General features: G+C 52.2%; 1 protein-coding gene and 1 long non-coding RNA gene across 3 annotated transcripts in view; one reads left to right on the top strand and one right to left on the bottom strand.

Annotated features, from left to right (window-relative positions):
• Window positions 1-18,309, top strand: part of INPP5D (inositol polyphosphate-5-phosphatase D) — a 137,809-nt gene extending 119,500 nt beyond the window's left edge. Inside the window, exons 21-27 of the mRNA XM_027967486.2 lie at window positions 429-511; window positions 3,369-3,456; window positions 7,608-7,757; window positions 10,164-10,260; window positions 10,857-11,117; window positions 15,134-15,743; window positions 17,097-18,309. Coding sequence (XP_027823287.1) covers window positions 429-511; window positions 3,369-3,456; window positions 7,608-7,757; window positions 10,164-10,260; window positions 10,857-11,117; window positions 15,134-15,743; window positions 17,097-17,099 — 1,292 coding nt within the window. The 3' untranslated portion in view covers window positions 17,100-18,309. The remainder of the gene's footprint in view (window positions 1-428; window positions 512-3,368; window positions 3,457-7,607; window positions 7,758-10,163; window positions 10,261-10,856; window positions 11,118-15,133; window positions 15,744-17,096) is intronic.
• LOC121818846 (uncharacterized) overlaps window positions 11,551-24,579 on the bottom strand; it is a 43,176-nt gene continuing 30,147 nt past the window's right edge. For both annotated transcript variants that reach the window (XR_009596486.1, XR_009596487.1), the window contains one exon: window positions 11,551-24,579. This exon is cut by the window's right edge and continues 21,410 nt beyond it. This is a non-coding gene — a long non-coding RNA (uncharacterized LOC121818846).

Here is a 24,579-nt window from a genome sequence, read left to right as displayed (position 1 = left end):
TTTTAATAAACTATCGAGACATTTGCATACATTTCTATGGAAACAGCATGTTAGGAAGCTTAAATTAGCATTTCAAAAGGCTGTTATCTTGAGTGGCGTGGGACGAGCCAGAGCTGTCATCTTTCCTAATCTCCTCCTCGCCTATGATGTGATGATTCCTCCATTGCCTGGTTTGTGGCAAAGAGGAGCCGAGAGGGAGGGGAATCTCTGAATGTCCTAAAAATAATTAGACCGTGTTGGCAAATGACCATCCCCTGAACCAAAACAGAATCTCCAGCAAGCTCGGCTCCTCAACTATGCTGTGGCCCCAACAGAAAAAAGAGGAGGGTGGGTGTCCTCCCTGGTCCTGGTGAAGCGACCCCAGGAGTCTTTTCTGTCTGGTTCTTGTGCTGTTCTTCTGAAAACCTGCCTTCTTGTCTCCTCAACAGGTTTTGTCAAGAGTCAGGAAGGAGAAAATGAAGAAGGAAGCGAAGGGGAGTTGGTGGTGAAGTTTGGTGAGACCCTCCCGAAGGTAACTCAAGAACAGAGATGATTTTGTGTTCATCAGCCAGAGGTGCTGGCCAGTGGCAGAGCTCCAGCTGGGCAGAAGCAGCTGCCTCTCTTTCGGGATGGTTTATGACCCTCTTCCCAGCAGTGGTTAAACGTGGGCCTGCACCTTTTTTTGTTCAGTTGCTCAGTCGTGTCTGACTCTTTGCAACCCCATGAACTGCAGCACGCCAGGCCTCCCTGTCCTTCACTATCTCCCGGAGTTTGCTCAAACTCGTGTCCATTGAGTCAGTGATGCCATCCAACCATCTCGTCCTCCGTCATCCCCTTCTCCTCCCGCCTTCAATCTTTTCCAGCATTAGGGTCTTTTCTAATGACTCATCTCTTCATATCAGGTGGCCAAAGTATTGGAGCTTCAGCTTCAGCATCAGTCCTTCCAGTGAATACTCAGGACTGATTTCCTTTAGGATGGACTGGTTGGATCTCCTTGCTGTCCAAGGGACTCTCAAGAGTCTTCTCTAGCACCACAGTTCAAAAGCATCAATTCTGCGGTGCTCAGCCTCCTTTCTGGCCCAACTCTCATCGTACCTAGTGGCCCCAGTATTCCTAGATGGATTTCAGTTCCCCTGATAGATCATGGAAGGGGTCTAGAGGCTGTGTCGTCTGACCACGTGATTTTACAGAGAGAGGAAAGGAGGCAGGTCCAAGAGAGGCTTGTTCATGGTCACACGGCTGCAGTGACAGACCCAGGACCCATAATCCAAGGCCCCAGTTCCCCTGCAGTGTTCTTCTGTTCAGCCCTGACCCAGAGGATCACACGAAGGAGTAGACAAAGTGTGTTGACTCTGGATGCACAGAGAGCCTGACCTGTCCTTGGCCCCCAGCAAGCAGAGGGTAGAATTGCAGGCAACCTTTGTCTTTGTTACACAAAACTGGGGCCCAGCACTGCCCTTGTGATGTTACGCTGATGATGGGCATGTCTGGGGTTCACTCTGGAGACACGTGGAACAGGGCCCTGCTTCTTTATCAGTTATCAAGGGAGGGAGACGTAGAGGAAGGGTCCAGGGCTGGGCAGGTTTTTCACACAGGGCAGGGGTCTCAGGCCGCCCTGAAAGATTCCCTGGAATGTGATGCCCCAAGTGAGTTTTAAAGGACGGTCTTAGGCTAGTGTGGGCAAGCAGGTCTCAGGGGCCTGGGCTCTCCGCACTGGCTTTAACTGTTGGTTGGAACCGACCTGTGGACCACACATGAAAAGACCTATGTCTGAGTCCTGAAGTCTTCTAGTCTGGGTAGACTTCAGACTGGGGCCCTCCAAGAGGCTGGGGCTTCCCAAGTAGCCCTAGTGGTAAAGAATCCACCAGCCAATGCAGGGGACGCAGGAGCCTGGGTTTGATCCCTGGGTCCAGAAGACCCCCTGGAGGAGGAAATGACAACCCACTCCAGCGTTCTTGCCTGGAGAATCCCATGGACAGAGGAGCCTGGCGGGTTACAGTCCATGGGGTCGCAGAGAGTCAGATACCACCGAGCACACGTACCCGTCTCCCAGGGGGCTCCATCCCTCCCTCCTGGCCGGGGGGTCTTTCTGGAGTGCCCGTCTGCTCCTGGCCACCCTTCCTGCATCCGATGGGCTCCCTGACGTCAGCTCCTCGGCCTGGCTCCCGGCCCTCTCCTCGCTCTCAGTCTCTTCTGCTCCCCCAGCATCTCAGGGGCCCTCCTCTGTCACCGCCCGTCTCCTCACCCTCTGCAACCCTGCCAAGGCACCTGACGAGGCTCCCCGCCCCCCACAAGGTGCCGTGTCCCTCGCAGACCTTCTGTGTTCAGATTCCACCTCCCGTTACCCTGCTGCCCCTCTTCCTGCCTCAGCAGCACCCTGGCCCCATGGCTGACTTGGAGCCAGCGGTCTCTGCACATCAGTGAACCGAGTTCTGGGGGCAGCACTGGAGCCTCAAGAATGGCCCAGAACTCCCACTGCCATGTCCAGTCACCTGTGCTGGAGCTTTCTGAATAGAGTCCATCCCGTCAGTCGGCGTGGACCCAGAGGCCCACACTAGGGGGTCTCTCTGTGTCTGTGGAGGGGAGGAAAGGGGGCAGCCTGTGAGCGTTTTATTAGGGCTTCTGTGTTGGGGTCCACACGAGGAATAGCCCTCAGCTGGGAGGAAGTCACAAGCAGTAGCTGGCACGCAGGAGCAGGCGGCCTTGCAAAGCCCCTCCCTGTGCCTGTGGACCGGCCCTGCCCCATACCCCTGGCCCTGCCCCGTGCTCCCAGCCCTGCTGCATGACCCCGGCCACACCAGCAGGGACTCAGGGACAGACTGGAACTTGGGGTCTGTGCCTGCCACTTGCTGATCCACCCTCCAACAACTCACAGGACCCTGCAGGCCCACCCGGGAGGCTCTCCTGCAGGTGAACACAGGTTTCCTCCTTCCCAGACGGAAGGCAGACTCTGTGGTGCCCCCTTCAATGCAGCCTCCATCCCAGGACGGGGGCGGCAAGGGGAAGGCTGAGCTCTTGTTGGGAGCGGGGTGCGTTCAGGTGTCTGAATATCAGCCTGGCCCCGTCCCTTCCCCCCCTTGATTGTGGGGTGTGCAGGTGTGGGAAGGGAAGGGAGGTGATGCAGGGGAAGGCATGTTTGGGGTCAGGCTGTCTCCCCAGGGCCCCGGGTGCAATGTGATGGGGGTAGGGGGTCGGAAAGGAAGTTAACCCCACCATACCGGGCAGGGTGGGCATACGGGTTCCTCCCTGCTCTCTTGGACAGGAAAAGCAGATATTTGAATTTAAAAAGAACATCTGTGTCCCTTTCCCCACACATTCCCCCCTCTGGGCTGGCTCCCGCAAGCCTGTCCCCGACATGTCTGAGCTAACCCGTGCCAGTCTCTCTGCAGCTGAAGCCCATCATCTCGGACCCTGAGTACCTGCTGGACCAGCATATCCTCATCAGCATCAAGTCCTCCGACAGCGACGAGTCCTACGGTAAGGGTCCTGGGAGAGGAGCTGTAGGCCCCACACCTGCGATCAAGGCCACCCATGTCAGGGAGGGGAGCAATCGCCGTCACAAAAAAAACCCATCTGTTGCCCATCCTGGTCCTGCCAGAGGGATGGTTATCAGGAAGTCATCCTGCCGGCCCATCGGGCTCCCGAGAGGGACGCATAGCCCCTCTCATCCATGGAGCCTCTCCCGTGTCAGATTCCACGCCAGGTGCTTGAAATATTACGACTGATCTTGACACGACCCTGTGAAGTAGACACTATCCTCTCCATTAGTCAATGAGCAAACTGAGGCTCAGAGGGGTAAAGTGAGACACATGGGAGGTAACTGGCTGGGCCCTCATCTGAGCCCAGGTCCACCTGGCACTGCTCAATGCCCAGCCCAGACTGGTTTGAGAAGGCCTGTGGCCCCAACAACTGTCCTCCTAGAGAGACATCATCTTCTGTTAAGATCTTCAGCCTGCCCCTGGCTCCAGCGCGGCGTTAGCTTTACCCTTGAACTTGGTATGTATAGTGCAGCTAGAGCATGGAGTGAGGGGGCAGGTGGTTAGAGAGAGGCTGGAGGCAAGGAGACAGATTGGCAGCTCCACACAAGCCAGGTTAGGGGTAAATACCACATCCTGGGGACAGCAGGAAGCCAATAAGAGTCAAGCAAGACGATAACATGGTCAGCTTTGCAACTTAGAAACAGAGTTTGCAGTGATCAACATGATGGAAGTCAATCCTAAAGGAAATCAACCCTGAATATTCATTGGAAAGACTGATGCTGAAGCTGAAACTCCAATACTTTGGCCACCTGATGTGAAGAGCCGACTCGTTGGAAAAGACCCCGATGCTGGGAAAGATTGAGGGCAGGAGGAGAAGGGGGTGACACAGGATGAGATGGTTGGATGGCATCACCGACTCGATGGACATGGGTTTGAGTAAGATCTGGGAGATGGTGAAGGACAGGGAAGCCTAGTGAGCTGCAGTCCACAAGGTCGCAAAGAATCAGACACGACTGACCGACTGAAAAACAACACCAACACATGGTGGATGAGGGAGCCAGAAGGAAAGTGGTGCCAGCAAAAAAAGAGAGTTTAAAATTGAGAGGTGCTGAGAAGGGCCACTGTTTGACCACGGGAATCTGGGGAAGAGGGGGAGGATGGCCCTGCACTCGTGGTTTCAGTAGCTGAGCAGATGTTTCCATTTCCTGAACTGGGTCAGCTGTGGGGAGGAGCAGGCGAAGCAGACTCAGCCAGAGAAGTGGGAGGAAATTGGAAGACTGGGGTCACGGACGCCATCAGAGCTGCTCGAGAGGAGCGGGTGGTTATGACAGCAAACGTGGCCGAGAGACCTGGCCAAGTAAAGACTTGCGTCCTCAGACCAAGAGCCCCTGGGATCATCTCTGGACTTGGGAGAACCGTGTGCAGTGAGGGAGTGAGTGGGGTGAGGAAGCAGAGGGCGTGAGGCCCACCAGCGTGTGCAGTGGGGTCCAGGGCGGGCGTCTGCTTCCAATGGAAGGAATCTGCAGGTGGTTATTGCTGATCGGGGGAAGCTGGGAAGCAGAAAGAGGCTGCAGACAGGAATGGTGCCCACGTGTGTCTGTTACCCACTCTGCAGGCTCTACCCAGAGCCCTGGGATCTAGGTGCCATCACCACCCTCGTTGCAGAGGTGAGGAAATGAAGTGACTTGTCCAAGGTCACCCAGCCACTGGTGCATGACCTTGGACTTGAACCCAGATAGCACAGCTCCAGAATCGTGCCCTCCACTCCCTCCCAACACAGCACTGGAAAAGAGGTCCCTGAGCCAGGGCAGGGGCAGATAGAGCCCAAGGAGTCTGGCGGAGCAAAGAAAAATGATCCACATGGGGCCGGAGTGTGAGGAAGTTTGCTGGCATGCGGGTCTGAGGCTCCATCTTCCTTCCAAACACTGAGGTCCTCGTTTGTTTCTTTCTCTTGGTGTTCATGCTGACAAATAGCACATCATATGCTCAGTCATGTCCGACTCTTTGTGACCCCATGGACTGTAGCCCATCAGGCTTCTCCATCCATGGGATTCTCCAGGCAAGAATACTGGTGTGGGTTGCCATCTCCCCTTCCAGGGGATCTTCCCCACCCAGGGTTCGAACCCATGTCTCTTAACGTCTCCTGCACTGGCAGGTGGATTCTTAACCACTAGCGCCACCTGGAAGACCCATCATACTAATAACTAGGAAAAAAGTCATTCAACAGTCTCATCTTTATTTGCTTTCACACTCCAGTGTTCATCCATAGGCGCGTAGATTTCTACATGAATAATTACCACGGAGACACCCGTTATCGCCTGCTTTCCTCTCCTAGTATTAGATAAGACACATTTTCCATGATCCTCCAACCCAGACTTCATGATGTTTGCTTCTAATGGTTTCATAATTTTCCATGAACTTACTATATCTTCATTTTGGGGTCATCTTTCAACCTTTTTATATCCTCATTGTTAAAACTATTCCTTACTACCACTGTTGAGGCTCAGCCAGTCATTTTTGTTAGCGTTATCAGTAATGCTCAAATGGAGCTCTTTGTGGACGTTTTCATTTTTTATTAAACTACAGTTGGTTTACAGTGTGTTACTTTCTGGTGTGCAGCAAGTTGATGCAGATATATGGTGTCGTATTGTTTTCCATGATGATTTATCATAGGATATTGACTATATCTCCCTGTGTTGTACAGTAGGACTCTGCTATTTATTTTGTATGTAGTGATTTTCTCTGCTAGTCCCAGACTCCTAGTTTATCCCTCCGCCGTGCTTCCTTTCCACTTGGGTAAGCCTGAGTTTGTTTTCTATGTCTGCAAGTCTGTTTCTGTTCTGTAAATATGCTGAACAACCCTTTAGATTCCATATATAAGTGATAGCGAATGACATTTGTCTCTGTCTGACTTACTTCATTCAGTATGAGAAGCTCTAGGTCCATCCCTGTTGCCTCAAATGGCATTATTTCTTTTTCTTACAGCTAATATTCCATTGTGTATGTACACCACATTCATCTGTAAATGGACATCTAGGTTGCTTCTATGTCGTGGGTATTATAAATAGTGCTACTATGAACACAGAGGTGAATGTATCTTTCTGAATTAGAGTTTTCTCCTTTTCTCCAGATACATGAGCAGGAATGAGACTGCTGGATCATACAGCAATTCTATTTTTAGTTTGGTTTTTTTTTTTTTTTGTAAGGAAATGCCATACTGTTTTCTATAGTGGCTACACCTACTTACATTCCCATCAAGAGTGGACGAGGGTTGCCTTTTCTTCTTTGTGGACATTTTCCAATCTCCTTTGGCTACAGTTATTCTTTTGGATCATCTCTTTAGGACAAGCTCCCATGTTTCCTGGCTAAAGCAATGTATACATGTGTTTGTGATTCTTGGCCCTCGTCATCAAACTGATAGCTGTGAAGGCTCCATCTTGTCTTGTTGACCTTCTCATGTCCAAGTGTACAGGTCTTCCCAGATCCTTACTGGCACTGTGCTTTGCTTCCTTCTTCTTTTGCTAGTTTCGTGTCTGTGAGAGAGTCCCTTAAGTGCTGCCTTAATTTGCATTTTTGATGACTCAGAAGACTGAACTGGTTTCCATTTAGAGTAATGAAATTAAGCAGCTACATTTCTCTTTTTGTAGAAAATGTCTGTGGGGTAGTCTGTCCATTACTCTGCTGGAGATTTTATTTTTGAGGCATTCAGATAAAATACCCTCTCTGAAGCTGGCTGCAGCGAATGGCCTCAGTCAGTCCTCTTCCCATTTTTTTTTAATTCCTCTATGCAGAAGTTTTAAACTCATATATCCTCTTATCTGTCAGTCTTGTTTTGTCATTTCTCACACTGCTTCAAACCTTGGGAGGTTATCCTTCTCTCCAGCAACCAGATTAGTATTTAATTCTGGTTTTCTGCTGGATTTTCTATGATTTAATTTCTTGCATCCACTAATCTGCGAGGAGTTCACTGAAGGTTTGAGCAGTTTTCCTCAAATTGGTGATGAGTTGTTTTGAAAGGTTAGTCCCATAATCCCTGCCTTGGCCACTGCAGCTCTGGGAGCGGGGCTAAGTCTCCAGGACAAATGCATGGTGTTTCTTCGGTGAAATGAGGGGGTCTTGACCTGACTACTGTTCCCCCCACCTCCCCAGGCGAGGGCTGCATTGCTCTACGGTTAGAAGCCACGGAAACTCAGCTCCCCATCTACACACCTCTCACCCACCATGGAGAGATGACCGGTCACTTCCGGGGGGACATTAAGCTGCAGACCTCCCAGGGCAAGATGAGGGAGAAGCTCTACGGTAAGTGGAAATACCCCCTCCTCTGCTCCCTCCTCAGCGCTGCTGGGAGGGAAACAGACATGGAATATTCTGTCTGCTGAAGCCTCAAGATGAAAATCCAGCCTTGGAAGGGGCCTCAGGGACAATCTGGCCCAACCCTCTGTAGGTTCAAGAATTTCCCTACAGAACCGCAACAGTCCACAGCCTCAGATCACCCTTCCCCGATCCCAGTCAACTCACATCTCTAAGGAGGTGATGAGTGTGGGTTTCCCAGGTCCTCTGCTCTCCCGTGAGCCTTCCGGGCCTTGTCACTCCCTGTGAACACCTCCACCAGGAGGACCAGGGTTGCGCACAGACCTGCAGATTACTCACAGTCTCTTTCCTGGGTGAGGGGCGAGGGAGATTGAAACCACGGCTGCAGTTGAGATTAGAATTTCCCACGCAGTTCCTGTTCTTCCTCGTGGCCACGTGGTGCACACTCATATATACACATATGCCCTCACACGTGTCTACAGCTTGCCCTCCTGGTACCCACCCTGGGCTTCTGCACCTCTGGTATCACCTCCACGCACCATATGCACCTGAAAGCCCCGCCCTCATCCTGAGCACATTTCTCTGGCCCTTCCTGATCCTAGTCCCAGCCACCCTCCGTGGTCTTCTCTTGCCGGGCAGAGTCCCCTAGCACCTCTTTGAACTTGAACTCAATCTTTCTCTCCCCCTATTTGCCACTTGCTTACTTTGGCTGGCCATCTGCTCCTGCTAAGTCGCTTTAGCCTTGTCCGACTCTTAGCGACCCCATGGACTGCAGCCTACCAGGCTCCTCCGTCTGTGGGATTTTCCAGGCAAGAGTACTAGAGTGGGTGCCATTGCCTTCTCCGGACTGGCCATCAGGAGCATGCATTTTTGTGGCTCAGAAAGGACACCAGTGCAGACAAGCTTGGGACCAAATGCGCATCATGGGTGTTTGCTCGCCCCATGTGAAATGCCAGCATCAGAGAGTCATTCCCTACTGGTCCCCAAAGAAGACTCTGCTGATTTCCATTAGGCCAGGGGTCCCCAACATCTGGGACCTAATGCGTGATGATCTGAGGTGGAGCTGAGGTATTAATATTAAAATAAAGTGCACAGTAAGTGTGTACCTGATTCATCTCGAAACCACCACCCGCCTCCCACTCCAGTTTGTAGAAAAACTATCTTCCATGAAACTGGTCCCTAGTGCCAAAAAGGCTGGGGGCTGCTGCATTAGGCAAGTTCAGACGTTGCATCTCTGAGATGAGAACTGTCACAAATTCACTGTGAGACTATTGAAATGTGGTCAAGAGACCTAGTAACGTAAAGAGAACACAAGGAAGATGCAAATTTACAATTTTCTCTCAACCCTGCACACATTTTTTGAAACCTGGAAATTAACACGTGTCCTTCTCAATAGTATCCATCCCATTAAAACCTCCCTGCTTGAAATAATAAATGATTTGAGAGGCACACAGCTGCTCAAAATATGTTAAGTCTATCTTCCTTCTCAGACAGTGGATCATTTTTTTCCTTTTCCTCTTCGCTTTAATTCTTCCTCAGAAGTGCTCAAATAACAGTGTCTGAAATGAGTCAGGCTTTCATTTTATACCTGATGCGTGAAACGATCATCTATTAAATGCCACCTCATTTCTCCGTCACAATAGCTCCGAGAGCCAGGTCTTGTCCTTGGTTGGTAGATAGGGAAACTAAGGCACAGAAAGGTTAAGTGATTGGCTGAAGGTCACAAACTGAGCCAAGTGGCTGGCCCAAGGTGAAAGTGCAGGTTCAGCCCCTGCTAAGCATCCGTTAAGTGTGTAAGCGGGATGGGGTCCTGCCGCTCACATGAACAGCGAGACAGCAGGACGCGAACATGAGCACAGCCTGGCAGCCCTTGGTCGTGGAAGGCTCTGGGCATCGAGGGTGCTGCCTCCCGTGCGTGTGCCTCCTGGCTCTGCCTTTGGGAGCTGCTTTCTCTTGCAGGATCTGGACCTGAGGGGGACCTGGTACCCCTGCAGCACAACCAGAGTCAGTTATGAAGGGGGGGGTCCCAGTTCCCCATCAAGCTTGTGAGCAGGCTGGCTTCGGGCACTGAGTGCTCTTGCAGCGCTACCTTGTTGCAGTTCTTTTGTTCAGATTTGCCAAAAACTAGCTGCCTGCGTTGTCCCTTGCTGACACCACCGAGTTGGAGATGTTGCAGGAAATGACAACTCTGGGTCATACGTGCCCACTCTCACAGCCCTGGAACTGTGCAGGCATAGCTGATCGACCACCAAACACACACGTCTCAGAATCTGCCCTCAGGCAGCCAGTATTCACTCTCCAGCTTCAGCTTGCCAGTGGACACCTCTGAGCCATCCTGGCCCAAACCCTGGGGGCTGCCCCCTCACACGATCTTTCCCGGCCCCTTTCTTGCAGACTTTGTGAAGACGGAGCGGGATGAATCCAGTGGACCCAAGTCCCTGAAAAGCCTTACCAGCCATGACCCCATGAAGCAGTGGGAACCTCCCAACAGGTAGATTGGGGGCCCGGAGGGTGGGTAAGAGCCAGGACTTCACTGCAAAATAGCCTGGCTTTACAGACCCAGGACGGGGAGAGGGGAAGTGGAAGAGAGAGAAAGCAAGGACTCACAGGGAAAGAAAGCGCAGCCACAAGAGGCCTGTCCTGCTTCCAGCCCCGAGGCTTCTGACCGCAAACCCCAGGCTCAGGGGAGGTTGGTGTGAATGCGACAAGGCCAGGGAAACTCTTCTGCATTGCAAGGTTCAGTTCAGCCAACACTGAACACCTCCACATGTCAGGTTCTGGAGAAACCAGGGCACATTAAGTGCAGTGCCTGCCTCGGGAAGGCACAGCCTAGTAGAAAGACGCCCACTCCAGGAGGAAGCAGCTACAGAGATGATCTCACGGGATGAGTGTCATGTTTCCTGAGGACCAAGGACATTAGCAGATGTGGCTCCAGAGCTAAAGCCCCAGCCTGTTCTAAGGGGCAAAGTCACTGGGGTTGGGGAGAGCCTGAGGAGCCCCGAGGGACATCAAAGGACACTGTCCTCAGACCAGTGCTGCCCCGGAGGAGCCATGAGATGTGACTGTGTGTCCCTCCTTCCCCCACAGGGCCCCTCCATGCAGTGGCTCTGGCATCACAGAAATCATCAACCCCAGCTACATGGGGGTGGGGAACTTCGGGCACTTGAAGCAGACCCTGTCCCCCGACCAGCAGCCCACCGCCTGGAGCTACGACCCGCCACTCAAGGACTCCGCGCTGGGGCCTGGAAGGGGAGACAGCCCCCCGACGCCACCCTCCCAACCACCCATATCACCCAAGAAGTTTACATCGTCAACTGCAACCCGGGGACCCTGCCTCACTCAGTCAAGGTGAGTGTCCTTTTCACCATGACCTCGCCCTTCCCTGGCTTTTCACCACCAGGAAGCCTGGGCCTCGAACAGAAGGCCCACTTTGTGTGTCCCACTTGGGTCACTGACTCACGCTCAGGGCCTAGAACACAGAGGTTCTTGAGAAATGCAGGTGGAATCTCCAGTTGCTACCCTATTGGTGTAAATTGCAAAGGTTCCTTTTTTTAATAGTCATTTATTTGGCTGTGCCAGGTCTTAGTTGCAGCACACTGGATCTTTGGTGGCGGCATGCAAACTTAGTAGGATCTATTTCCCTGACCTGGGATCGAACCTCAGCTCCCCATACTGGGAGTGTGGAGTCTTGGCCACTGGACTACCAGGGAAGTCCCTTGAAAGGTTTTTTTAAAACATGGAGAAAAAAAAAATTTAAACATACTGCCAAAGAAACACACGGTCCTGTAAAAACAACCTTCATTGAAAAATACAGTTCTATAAGCAGTAAATGCCCGTCAAACTCCCACTCCCGGGAGGGCCCTGCAGAACAGAGATGGGAATCTCCATGTAGGAGTCCCCCGCCAGCTCCCAGTTCCTCGGCCTCCTCTCAGCCACGGTGGTTCCTGCTCTCAGGTGCCACTTTCCCTTCCGTCCTGTTGAGACCAAGTCGAACAAGAAGCAGCTGGGACGGGGAATTCCCAAGAGGAGGAGCGCAGTCAGCCCACAGAGGGAGGAGGGGGTTTGGCTGTGAAACTTCGGGAAAAACCCAGCGGTAGAGAAGGCTGGCCTGCATCTAGAATTGATCCAGGCGGCATGTGCCCGGAGGCTGGGAGCCTGGGAGGAGCCCACACAGCCGCTGCCTTAACCAATCAAACCCACACGTTTGCCAGGCTCCAGAGCCCTCCAAGTTTCCCATAACCACAGGGTGTCGGAAATTAAAAGTGCAGACCTTAATTAACAATGACTGAAGATGCACAAAGTATCGCCAGCATAGGCTTCCTTTGGGGCTGCTGGTACCGTTTATGATGGCTTCGGGGGGACCACTCTGGGTCTGTCTTCCCCTTTCTTGAGGTCCCACGTTCCTCTTGGCATTTTCTGTCGTGAATTGAGAGTCAGGGAAGAGCGTGCTATAGAAATAGAACATGCTTCCCCTCATCTCCTGCCACTCCCAACACTCTCACCGGGCCTGGCTGGAGTTTCCTCTGGCTTGAAGGGCAGTTTATAACTCTCTAAAGTTTTGTTCTCTTAAAAAAAAACAAAACAAAACAAAACAAAACAGGCAGATGAATGGAAAGATGGAAGGGACAGAAGGAAGGAGGATGGGACCGGACAGGGCAGGCTCAGCCTTGTCTCTATACCTCTAGTTTTCAGACTTTGTTGATAACATCATGGACTCTGGTCTTTCCATAAGAAACCCAGAAGGAGAAGCAGCCTAGCTTCCTCTCCAGGAAAAATGAAAACAAAAGTGGGTCCTGAGGTGCCTCTTTGGCAAAGGTCCTCTCTTTGGCAACCCTGGGAAATAGTTAGAAGCAACCACAGCGAACAGGGGGATTGTTCAAGTGAAATGTGTTAAGTTCCCGAAGCAAATATCTCTTTGTGCTAACCTAAACACAGCACAAGTTCAAGTTCAAGCACACGGCTGGGAACATGGTGGCCAGCAGTTCCCTCCTGTTTTACAGGTGACAGCTTCAGAAAGGGGACATCGTAGATATAGGGTGGGGTGGGTGCTCAGTTTACTTCTCAGCAAAGAGGTGACTGGAGGCAAGAAGCCGGGGCCTCCCATGCCTGCCTGCAGTCCTCTGCTGCTCCTGAGCCCCCACTCGGCCTGAGAGAAGGTGACGGGAAAGGGGGTGTCCCAGTCCTGACACTGCACTACCAAGCAGAGTGACCAGATGTCCCAGTTTGCCCAAAGCTGTCCCCTTCTTTTGCACCAGGAATCCCACATCCCAGGAAACACCTTAAGTCCTGGGCAAACCAGGACGACTGGTCACCCTGGACCGAAGTCACGTGGTTAGAAAGGGGGCTCTCCTTGAGACTTACAGACTTAGAAAATGAACTATGGTTGCCAGAGGGAAGGGACAGTTAGAGAATCTGAGATGGACATGAACACACTGCTACACTCAAAATGGATAACCAACAAGGACCTGCAGTAGAGCACAGGGAACTCTGCTCAATGTTATGTGGCAGCCTGGTTGGGAAAGGGGTTTCAGGGAGAATGGACTCATATGTGTGTATAGCTAAGTCCCTTTGCTCTCCACCTGAAACTATCACAGCATTGTTCATCAGCTATATCCCATTACAAAATAAAAAGTTTAAGCAGAAAAAAAAAAGAAAAAAAGAGAGAAAGAGAGCTCTTCTCAGACCTTGCTTGGTGCTTTGCTCCTTTAGAAAAGAACAAACTCCGGATCTGAGGAGTGAAGTCATTTAGCCCCAGGAACCCACTCTGTACCTGGGATGGGCTGGCTGATTCCACAGCGGTGGCTACTATAGGAGCTGGTTCCTTGTGACTTCCCATCAAGGAAATGACTTTTTAAAAGCGGTCTTCCCCAGTCTCCCTGCCCCCACCAAACCTCCCCCTCTCTGACAGTGACAGAAGCCCCCTCCTTGAGGGAAGCTTGCCTTGCCTGCCCATCTTTGCAATCCGCAAAATGCTTGCATCCAGGGTCGGCTTCCTGGCCCTGCCCCTAATTCTCTGCAAGCAGGATCCTTCCTATCTCATCACTGAGAGCGAGCTTCAGGTGGCAGGCCATGCACCTTTCTTTTCCCCTTCTGGCCTCTTCATCCGAAACTTCGGGTGAAGTTTCACCCAATGCTGCTTTCCACTTCTGCTCCTTCCTCCCCGGGCTAACTCAGAGCAGAGGTCTTTGGGGGTCCAGAGCAGGTGCCGAGGATGGCCCAGAGGGGAGGGGCGGCCTTCTGTTTAGGCAACTGCTTCCAGGCCTTTCCAAAGAGTAATGAGCGACAGCCCAATTCTCTGTGTCCTGAAACCCCACATCTTGTCTCATTGGCCCCAGTGAGAGGATGGCATCTCGCCTCTGTCCTCTGCCCACTCCTCCTCCCTAAAGAGTCCATTAGCTGTGGCTGTTCAGAAACTTCTGAGCAGCATCATCAGTATGAGGCGTCACGGCCTGACCAGTTCAGTGTGTTTTCCAAGGGGACCCACATTTTGTTCTCAACAGCTTCCTCATTTTTGAAGAACACAGAACACGCCCCTGGCCAGAAAGCAAAATGTGTCCCCATTCCTGGTTCTCCTAATTCGCTCAGCAGGAAACCACCTCCAGCAAGAGCAGAAGTAAATCAGGAAACACAAAGGAAGCTCTTACCTACCCTGGGGACAGCGTGGACCTCCTTCTCGGTCCATAAATCAGATAGGCCTCTTTTCTCGCTACTGGCGCATCTCTAGGTGGCTTCTAATTTTCATCATGAACACCATTGTTTCCTTCTCACTCTGAATGAGGGCACAAAGGAAGCCACACTCACCAGGAGCTCTCCGGGGAGAGGGCCTTATGCAGAGGAAAGAACACTGTTAATAGGGACTGTGGGTCCCGTGAGCACCGATTTCATCTGGTTCATGTCCACCGCCTGCACCAGGGGCAGCGTCTCATGCTTGGGGTCCTTCCATGCTTCTGTTGAACCGAGCTTCTGAACTTGGGACCCTCCAGTAGCACAGGCTTCTGTTCCTCTGTGGCTCAGAGCAGAATTCACTAGTCCCCCTTGCTTAGTGATGCTCTGGTGTGGACAGTTTCTATGGTGGATAATGTCCAAGGAAAGAGTGGAGGTTACCTGTGAGACCATCAGCGTAAGAGTAACAGTTCCTTCTCCTATCTCTTTCATCACAGTGGAATTCACATAACATAAAATGAAGCCTAACATTTTTCCAATGAACAACTAGGTGGCATTGAGTGCCTTCACTGTATTAAGGCAACCACCACCTCGATCTAGTTCGGAAGGTCTTTATCAGCCCGAAAGGAAACTCCGCAGGCATTCAGCAGTCATTCCCGATCTGTGTTTCTTCCCTGTGCGTCTTCTTTCTCACGCTCCAGGCCCAGCGATGTGGCGAAGAGTGTGGGGGAAACTTTGCCTCCCGAGGAGCCGCAGCTGACCAAGCCCGAGATGTTTGAGAACCCCCTGTACGGGTCTGTGAGCGCATTCCCGAAGCCGGCTCCCAGGAAAGAGCAGGAGTCCCCAAAGATGCTGAGGAAGGAGCCCCCGCCCTGCCCGGACCCGGGCATCGTATCACCCAGCATCCTGCTCTCCAAAGTCCAGGAGGCAGAGGGCAGCAAGGGGACAGGCAAGCCGGCGCCCCCGCCCGCCCCCTTCCTCAGCCCCACGCCCCGGGTCCGCTCCTTCACCTGCTCCACCTCCGAGGGCCGCCCGCCGGGCGGGGACAAGAGCCAAGGGAAGCCCAAGGCCCCGGCCGGCTCTCAGGTCCCGGTCCCGGTGCCGGTCAAGAGGCCCATCAAGCCTTCCAGGTCGGAACTCAGCCAGCAGCCCCTGCCCGCCCAGGGGCAGCGGCCGCCCCTCCCAGTCAAGAGCCCGGCCGTCCTGCACCTGCAGCACTCCAAGGGCCGCGACTACCGCGACAACGCCGAGCTGCCTCACCACGCCAAGCACCGGCCGGAGGACGCGCCGCTCAGCCGGACCGCCATGCAGGTGTGCTCCGGGCGCGTGGGCAGGCGGGTGCGCATGCGCGGGTGTGCGCTACAGGTGCACGTGCGTGCGTGTGAGTGATACCCGGCCAGGTCGGGAGTATGCTCAGTGCACCTGCGCGAGCAGTGCCTGCGTGGTCGGAGGGTGCCTGGGTGTGCATGCGTCTGCTACAACCCACCAGGCTAGGAACCGTTCTCCGGTGCATATGGGCTCTCATCCACGGCCTTGTATGTGATAGACCAACGCTATCCAGGAGTGGGTTCTGAGAAACCCTGCCCTGGGAACTGCAAAGGAGAAAGGAGGTGAAGACAGGATTCGAACCCAGCCTATACCCAAAAATCCTTGCTCCTACAGTTGAAGGGTTAAAGGAGGGGCTGTGGGTAAACTGAGTCCTCTATGTCAGGCCCATAAGAATCAGTTCAGTCGCTCAGTCCTGTCTGACTCTGCACCCCTTGGACTGCAGCATGCCAGGCTTCCCTGTGCATCACCAACTCCTGGAGCTTACTCAAATTCATCTCCATCGAGTTTATGATGCCATCAAACCATTTCACCCTCTGTCATTCCCTTCTCCTCCTGCCTTCAATCTTTCCCAGCATCAAGGTCTTTTCCAGTGAGTCAGTTCTTTGCATCAGGTGGCCAAAGTATTGGAGTTTCAGCTTCAGCATCAGTCCTTCCAATGAATATTCGGCACTGATTTCCGGGATAGACTGGTTGGATCTCCTTGCAGTCCAAGGGACTCTCGAGTCTTCTCCAACACCACAGAAGAATAAGGCTTCATAAATATAAGAGCCCAGATCATTTCTATTTTATCATCATCCTTAGTGTTCTTTAAAACTTCCTAGCGTTTTAGGGACTTCATACTCGATGTCCCCTTCCTTCCTATAAAACAGATTTTTCAGCAAAAAAAAAAAAAAAGTAATGGTTAAGAGCAGATTCTGGAGCCAGACTATCCTGGGTTTGAATCCCAGCTCTCTCCCCTACCCCAGTCTCTGACTCTGGGCCTTGGGCCTCAGTGTGCTCATCAGTCAGTGGATGAGCAATCAGGGAACCTGCCTCATAGGTTTATAGGGAGGACTAAATTTTGTTATATATCATGATTGTATGTTACAATTTACATGTAAAATATATATTATCTATTACATATTATTTCATATATATTACATATTACTGTGTATGCATATAGCATATATACATACATAATAGATTATGTGTAAGTTCTGAGAACAGTGTGCTAGCCCTCTTCAACACTGTCAGAGGAAGCCTACTCTAGCTTGGGGCATGCAAACACATGGGAACCTTGAGTTAGTTGTGGCCTGGCAATGACGCAGTGCTGAATCTTCTGTTCTTGTCCTGCAGTGAAGCCCCTGGTGAGCCGCCAGTGAGATAGGAGCCCAGAGGAGCAACATGAAGCCACTAGGACCCTCTCCCAGGACCCCTGTTCACTCCTCCTACCCAGCTTCCTGCACAGGGCTTCGTGTTTTTCCTGAGAGGGCCTAGCTTCTGTGTGGTCAGCAAGGGGCACTGGCTGTGAAACCTTACTGTCAGCACTGAAGCTGGAAGCAGCAGCACACCGGATGGGCACCCAACAACCTGCACACTGGGGCCCCCAGCTTGATCTTGGTACTTGGGACCCAAGAGCCTTGTTCCAGCTAGCATTTTGAAGAAAGGAACTAGAGTGCTGATTCCTGGGTGGAGATACAAGTAATAATAATATTAATAATAATAATGGCTACATGTGTGGAGCACTCAGCACCTGCCAGGTACTGTGCTAAGTGCTTTATGAACATTACAAGTTGAGTCTTCAGTCAACTAAAACCACATTCCCAGACCGCCCCACCCCCCTCCAGTTGAAAACAGTATGTCCTGAGTGGTTTGGAAAAAGCATTAAAAATTAAGGCCAGTGCCCTCCTGGAGTGAGGAAGGGCTTGGCCTTTAGGAAGCTCTGAGTGTGTGGTTAATCTAGGGTACAGTGAACCTGGCCTTGTCTAGCTTCAGTGATGCAAACTGCTATAGCGAAAGCCACTGGGATCCAGCTGAGCCTGTGTGAACAGGGATCTCTCTGGGTCACCTGAGTTCTTCAGTCAGAAGTAGAAGGAAAATCAATTCCTGCTCTCCAGTAAAGAGACTTGGCTTCAGCCCAGACTGGCGATTCCAGGCTTGTACCAAGTCTCCTGTGCCCTCCTCCAGGTGGGCAGGCACCGCTAGGCCATGGAATGAGCCACGCCCTGAGCCTTATCTCATCGAGCTGATGGAAAAGTCTTTGCTGTTCCTTAGTTGCTGCAGAAAACCAGTTTTCCCACTTGGCTGCTGGGGAGGGCGGGCCTCTTGGTTCCTAGCCCTCAAAGCAGTCTTTTATTTCTGAACTCTATGGCTTTTGGCCCTGCTTCCTTGGTTACTAGGAGAATGGACTGGTGATGTTCTTGTGTGTCTGTTGCTTTTTGATGTAACAAAATTAATGTAGGAAACCAAATCCAGAAGTGTGTATGAGTTCAGGAGGATGGGTACGCATCTCATATCCCCACGTGTGTCAGTCTGCGTGACCAATAAATTGTGCTTTTCTCAGCTCCCATCTGTGTGGCATTTTTTCCTGACATTCAGCCACAGACGGGCTTCTAGGCTGTCGGAGCTGCTGAGCAGCTGCCCAGGGAGGGGTGGTTATGGAGGTTTGCAGTGGAGATAGGCCAGCATTGTCCTGACAGAGGGGACTCTGTAGAAAGGGTTTGAAGTTGGCCAAGGACCAGGAGGCTTCCCTGGTGGCTCAGTGGTTTAAAAAAAAAAAAAAAAAATCCGCCTGCCAATGCAGGAGATGCAAGTTTAATCCCTGGGTTGGGAAGATCCCCTGGAGGAGGGCACAGCAATCCACTCCAGTATTCTTGCCTGGAGAATCCCATGAACAGAGGAGCCTGGCTGGCTACAGTCCATGGGGTCGCAAAGAGTTGGACATGACTGAGCGACCAAACAAGAAGGACCAGGATTCGCTGGAGATGGCACATGTCTTTGCGGGACTCCAGGGATGCCCTGCAGCCACCAATTCCTCCTGGCTTTTGTAAGTGTTCATTGCTGAACTCCAGAGACAGTAAACACATGTAAACAATCTGCCAGGTCACAGGCTCCCACCTGCAGGAGCAGTTTGCGCTGTTCATGGGTCACGGAGCAGTGCCCAGCTCAGAGGGCCAGCGTGGGTGCTGCCTGGACCCACCCTACCTGGAATGGACGTCCACCTCACCATTTCGGGGGCCTCCCAGAAGTGACTCTAGGAGCAGCTGTGGCCTGAGTTCCAGCACCCTGAGCAGGCTCAGTGTTGCCCCCACCACTGCCCCAAGCTCCAATACCAGTTGCCTCTGCACCAAACAGGACTTTGACTGTAAGCTGACGGACAGTGGGGCCCTCTCTGATGCCTGAAACTGGAAACTGTAAAGTTAAAGGCTTTCGCGCCTGTTCTTTCAGCTGCTCAGCCCCCTACCCACCCTTCAGGGTCCCTGAGCTCCTTTCTCCCAGGCTTGGGTCCACCACCATCTCTTGGAGCCAGATTCCGCCCCCCCATGTCTGCTTGCTTCCCACCTGGGCCTCCCAGAGTCCCTGTTCAATAAACAGCAGGATGAAAGGGAAACCCAGAGATTCCCACCTCTTTATCACCTGAAGTGATCTACCTCTATAGTTTTAGCTCTTCTTCACCAAGCTCCCTAACCAGGAGGTGGATTAAACAAGCTTTCCTCACAATGGCATCCCCTGCCCCTACCGTGAATTCTGTGTTCCTGGGGTTACAGAAGCGGCCGCAGTCACTTTTTTTTTTTTTAAGAAGCAATTTTTTGCTTCATTGCGTGACAGGAAAGCTGGTTGGAAGAGCGGATCTGAGGGCCACAGGAGGTGTTGGGATCCTGAAGGCCTCTCTCCCTCAGCGGCCTGCCCGGCGTCTCCGCCCGCAATATGGCGGCCGTGGGGCCCAGTGTCGGGGTCGGCTGTGCCGCTCCTCCTCCCTGGGCTGCCCTTCTTTTTCCATGCCATTTTTTTTTCCCTCACCCCATAGGAGGGAAATGAGTGAGTCATTCGGAAAAGCTCTCCCCCACAGCTAGCTTCTCTATCCCAGCCTACAGGGTCTCTCATCGCATGTCCTTAAAATAGCTTTTCTCTGGCGGACTAATTTCCATGGAGATCCAGCGATCTGGAGGCCTAGAAGCATTCTGCAAGGCAGCGAGCTGGGCTCAAAGCCTTCACTTCAGCAGAAGGAGACCCTTTGTGATGCAAATCTGTGGTCTCAGCCCACCACCACCACCACCACCACCACCACGACCACCACCACCACGACCACCACCACCACCACCACCACGACCACCACCACCACCACGACCACCACCACCACCACGACCACCACCACCACCACCACGACCACCACCACCACCACGACCACCACCACCACCACGACCACCACGACCACCACCACCACCACCACCACCACCACCACCACCACCACCACCCCCACCCCCCACCCTGCCAGCTTCTTTTCTGGGAAACCTGCACCGCGTGGGGAACAGCCGCGGCAGGTAGAGTCCGGGCACAGTCTCCTTTCCCCTCAGCTCCCAGCGTTCCACCATCACTGGGCTGGGCTGGAAGTGGTTCTACCCCAGGTGTGAAGGCTCACGGTCTTCCCTCAGCCACACGTTAAGAACGTGTGCTGGGCCTTAGGCTCAACGCACTGATCAAGGGGGACCACCTCAAGGGGAGCTGGTATGTTCTGTGGGCCGTGGAGTCGGAAGGAATGAGGTTTAAATATCTTTGTCTTTCGTTTCCTAAATATGTGATCTTGGACCAAACAGCATTTCTGAGCCTCAGTCTCCTCATCTGTAGAATGGGCAGAAGGGAGCCTTGCGCGTGGTGTGGTTGTGCAGATTCAGTGAGCGTGCCTCTGCACCTGGCACGTCATAGGTGTCCAGTGAGGTGAGCGCGTTAGTCCCTCTTCCTAGGAGACAGGATGGTGTGGGAGGCCTCTCGAGGGTTCTCCATGCAGAGCAGGAGGAAAAGGTTCAGACAGCGATGAGGAAGGCCGCTGAGCTGGGGACTGCAGGGCTGTCCCCAAAGGAGGTGGGTAGAGCCCTCCCCCACGTGGGCAAGGATGTCACTAACAAAGAAGGTAGGGAACCAAGGGGCAGGGTGAGCCTGGGCCAGCCTAGAAGATAAGCAGCCTTGAGGCCAGATGGGCTAGCTGAGGCCAGGGGACAGGATGAGGCGGATGGACAAGTTGAGGCCAAGGGGACCGGCTGGGTCACTTTGCCGACAGACAGAGCAGACCTGGGGACAGGTGGGTCACCCCTGAGCTGGCGCCCGGCCAGACACCACAGCAGTGCTGGTCAGTGCCCCTGGCCATCATCTCGGTCATCCCTCAGCAGCTCTGCAACCTGCGCGGTCCTGGGCCGCGCTGTCCCCTGTGAGACTTGGCTCTGACACGCCTGCTCCTCCCTCCATCGGCTTCTTCCTGCTTCCCTCACTGCAGAGGAAATGACTCACAGCCAAACCTTCACCCTGCAGGGGCTCGAGCAATGACAGGCGGCTGCTCACATGGGTAGGAAGGTCAAGGGTGAGGAGGTGCCTGCCTGAGAGGTCAGAGGGGGTCCCCCTCAGGGGCTCCCCTGAGCCTGCTCCACCTGAATCTCAGCACCCCAGCGGGGACCTCAGCATCTCACATGCCTCACCTCCACCTGGTGTGCAGAGCAGGGGGGCGCCAGGAGGAGTGAGCTGGGGACACGCTGGCGGGGCCCCTGAGAAGGAGGGGGGCAGGGCCAAGGCCAAGGCCATCCTCTGCACTGTGTGGAATCAGGCTTTAGTGCACGGGATGCAAGTTGAATTTTCATACTTCATGTTGAGCACATCCCCAGAAGTGGTTTGTCTCGCTTCAGTTATTAAGAGCATTCAGTGTATGTAGTGGCTGAGAGCAGACTCTGGGGCTGGACTGCCTCAATGTGCTGAAGCGTGTCAGGCTCCACTCGGGCCTGGAGGACCCGAGAGGAATAAGACAATAGCCCCAGCTTCCAGAAGAGGCAGATGCCCAAGCTAGAGCTTACATTGCCACGTGTGTGGACAAAAGGCCATGCGATGATTTCCTGCAGGGATTGCCAGAACCATTTAGGATTAAGTATTTAGAATGATCGCCCTTGTGGTGTGATCTTGGGTCTTGATCTTGGAGTCTGGGGCACCTCCAGCCCCACTGCCCGCCCACTGTATGACCTTGTCTAAGTATTTAACCTGGTCTCCCTTCTCCATCTGTACAAATAAGACTAGTAACATCAACCTCATGGGGTCCTTGTGAAGATGAGAAGACCCACTTGAGATAAATCATTCTGGCTATGGGGACTTCCCTGGTGGTCCAGTGGTTAAGACTCCAAGCTTCCACTGCCAAGGACATTGGTTCAATCCATAGTCACGGAACTAAGATTCCAGATCTTACATGTCGAGTGCAGTGGAGCCAAAAACATTTTTTACAAAAGGCAACTTCCCTGGAGCTTTTCCCAATGCAAGGGTCACGGGTTCAGTTCCTGGTCAGGGAACGAAGATTCCATGTGTCCCATGGCATAGCCAAAACAATTAAAATAAAGAGATGTCATCTTAAAAATAAAATTCACTCTGAAGATTAAATAAAATTTGTAACAAAAAAAGTCAATGACCCTGAAGGTAAAGAAGAGAATCCTTAAATGGATTCTTTTAAAAAATTCTTATTAAAAAGATAAATAAATAACCCTGGCTGCATGTCTACCCTGAGCAAATGTCAGTTGTAATCAATCTGGTGATCTGACAAAACCACATAATTCTTCATGTTTCTGTCTTAGCCTCGGATGCTTCAAAGGTCACTGATGTAGAAGCTGCCGTGGGTGATTCCTTCACTGCTGGCTTTTAGGGCCAGGTCCTGTTTCCAGACAGATCACTTCCCTGGGTCATACTCATGACCCTTGGAATAGGACAGCCCAAGCCTTGGACCTGGCAGGTGTGGTCAGCCTCGGCCCCAGTGTCCAGTGTTAGCAGGGCTCCATCAACAGCAGGGCTGGGTCTCCTCCGACTTCCTCCGGTCCTCCTGTGTTTTTTCCAGTTTGTCACCAGGAATCCATCCTGTCTAGCTGAGACCATTGGGTGTCGTTTCTGGGGGCTCCAAAGAGCTCTAATACAAACAGTTCTTTATGTCTCAGAGCAGAAAAGAATTCAGTGAGGGGCAAAGTGATAGATAAGTGATTTACTGGAACAAGATGCATGTGAGGTTTACAAGCAGACAGGCGAGAAGTTCTGTGCCCCAAGAATTTACTGGGCTCCAGTTTTATAAACTAAGGAAAGTGGGGAGAGGGAGAAGACCTTTTCTGTCTTTCTTGAGTAGATGGTATGCTTTCATTATCAGCTCCTCCTGATGCAAAGGAGTTTTCTTGTTTCTACATGGTAAAGCTAGGTGCACAAATTTTCATTTTCTCTGTGTGCAGAGAGCATGTCCTAGGGATCACTAACTTACTAAGCTCACTGGGCAAGATGTGGCTCTCATGCCACCGCTGTTTCACTGTTGGGGGCGCACCTTGCGCTTCTGCTGCATGGTTTTGGTGCTAAGCCAGACTGCTTGGTTTTGTAGTGAAGCAAACCTATTTTCTGGAGTAATCATCAACTTACAGGGTCTCCCATATTTTCTCTACTTACAATCCCCTAGTGGGATTAACTACTTAATCACCTACTTTGTCCTTTTACTCTGTCCCTGTCACAGCTGTGGATGGACTAGAACAAAGCAACATCAGGCCTGGCACATACAAGCCTTCATTTGCAGGAGTTAACCTGAGGAATTAACTCTTCTGGAACTAAAAATAGAGACAAGCGCTGCTCACCATGGGGTCAGGTTCTTGACCTTGGCACTGTCGACATCAGGGGCCAAATCACTCTTCGTGGGGGGCTGTCTGTGCACTGTAGGGTATCCAACAGCGCCCCTAGCCTCTGCCCACCAGATGCCAGCACACTCCCCACCAGACATAGCCAAATGTCCTCAAGGGAGGGGAGGGGCACGTCACCCTGGAAGTGAGTAACTTCCACACCACACTTCCCCTGAGACTTATTTTTTGGAGATAAAGACACTCAACATTCAGAAAACTAAGATCATGGCATCTGGTGCCATCACTTCATGGCAAATAGATGGAGAAACAATGGAAACAGTGACAGACTTTTTTGGGGGGGGGCTCCAAAATCACTGCAGATGGTGACTGCAGCCATGAAATTAAAACACACTTGCTCCTTGGAAGAAAAGCTATGACAACCTAGACAGCATCTTAAAAAGCAGATACATTACTTTGCCAACAAAGGTCCATCTAGTCAAAGCTATGATTTTTCCAGTAGTCGTGTATGGATGTGAGAGTTGGACTATAAAGAAAGCTGAGTGCTGAAGAATTGATGCTTTTGAACTGTGGTGTTGGAGAAGACTCTTGAGAGTCCCTTGGACTGCAAGGAGATTCAACCAGTCCATCCTAAAGGAAATTAGTCCTGAATATTCATTGGAAGGACGGATGCTGAAGCTGAAACTCCAATACTTTGGCCACCTGATGCTAAGAACTGACTCATTAGAAAAGACCCTGATGCTGGGAAAGAGTGAATGAAGGCTGGAGAAGGAGATGACAGAGGATGAGATGGTTAGATGGCCTCACCAACGCGATGGACATGAGTTTGAGTAAACTCTGGGAGTTGGTGATGGACAGGGAAGCCTGGTGTACTGCCATCCATGGGGTCACAGAGTCAGACACGACTGGCTGACTGAACTGAACTGAAAGGCACTCATTCCGACACCTAACCACAACTACTAAAAGCTGGATGCTGGGAGCCAGCGTGAGGAGCT

The sequence above is a fragment of the Ovis aries genome, chromosome 1, assembly GCF_016772045.2.
Source record: "Ovis aries strain OAR_USU_Benz2616 breed Rambouillet chromosome 1, ARS-UI_Ramb_v3.0, whole genome shotgun sequence".
Lineage (NCBI taxonomy): Eukaryota > Metazoa > Chordata > Mammalia > Artiodactyla > Bovidae > Ovis > Ovis aries.
The sequence above is the reverse complement of the archived record's forward strand: the minus strand, read 5'-3'. Positions and strand labels throughout refer to the sequence as shown.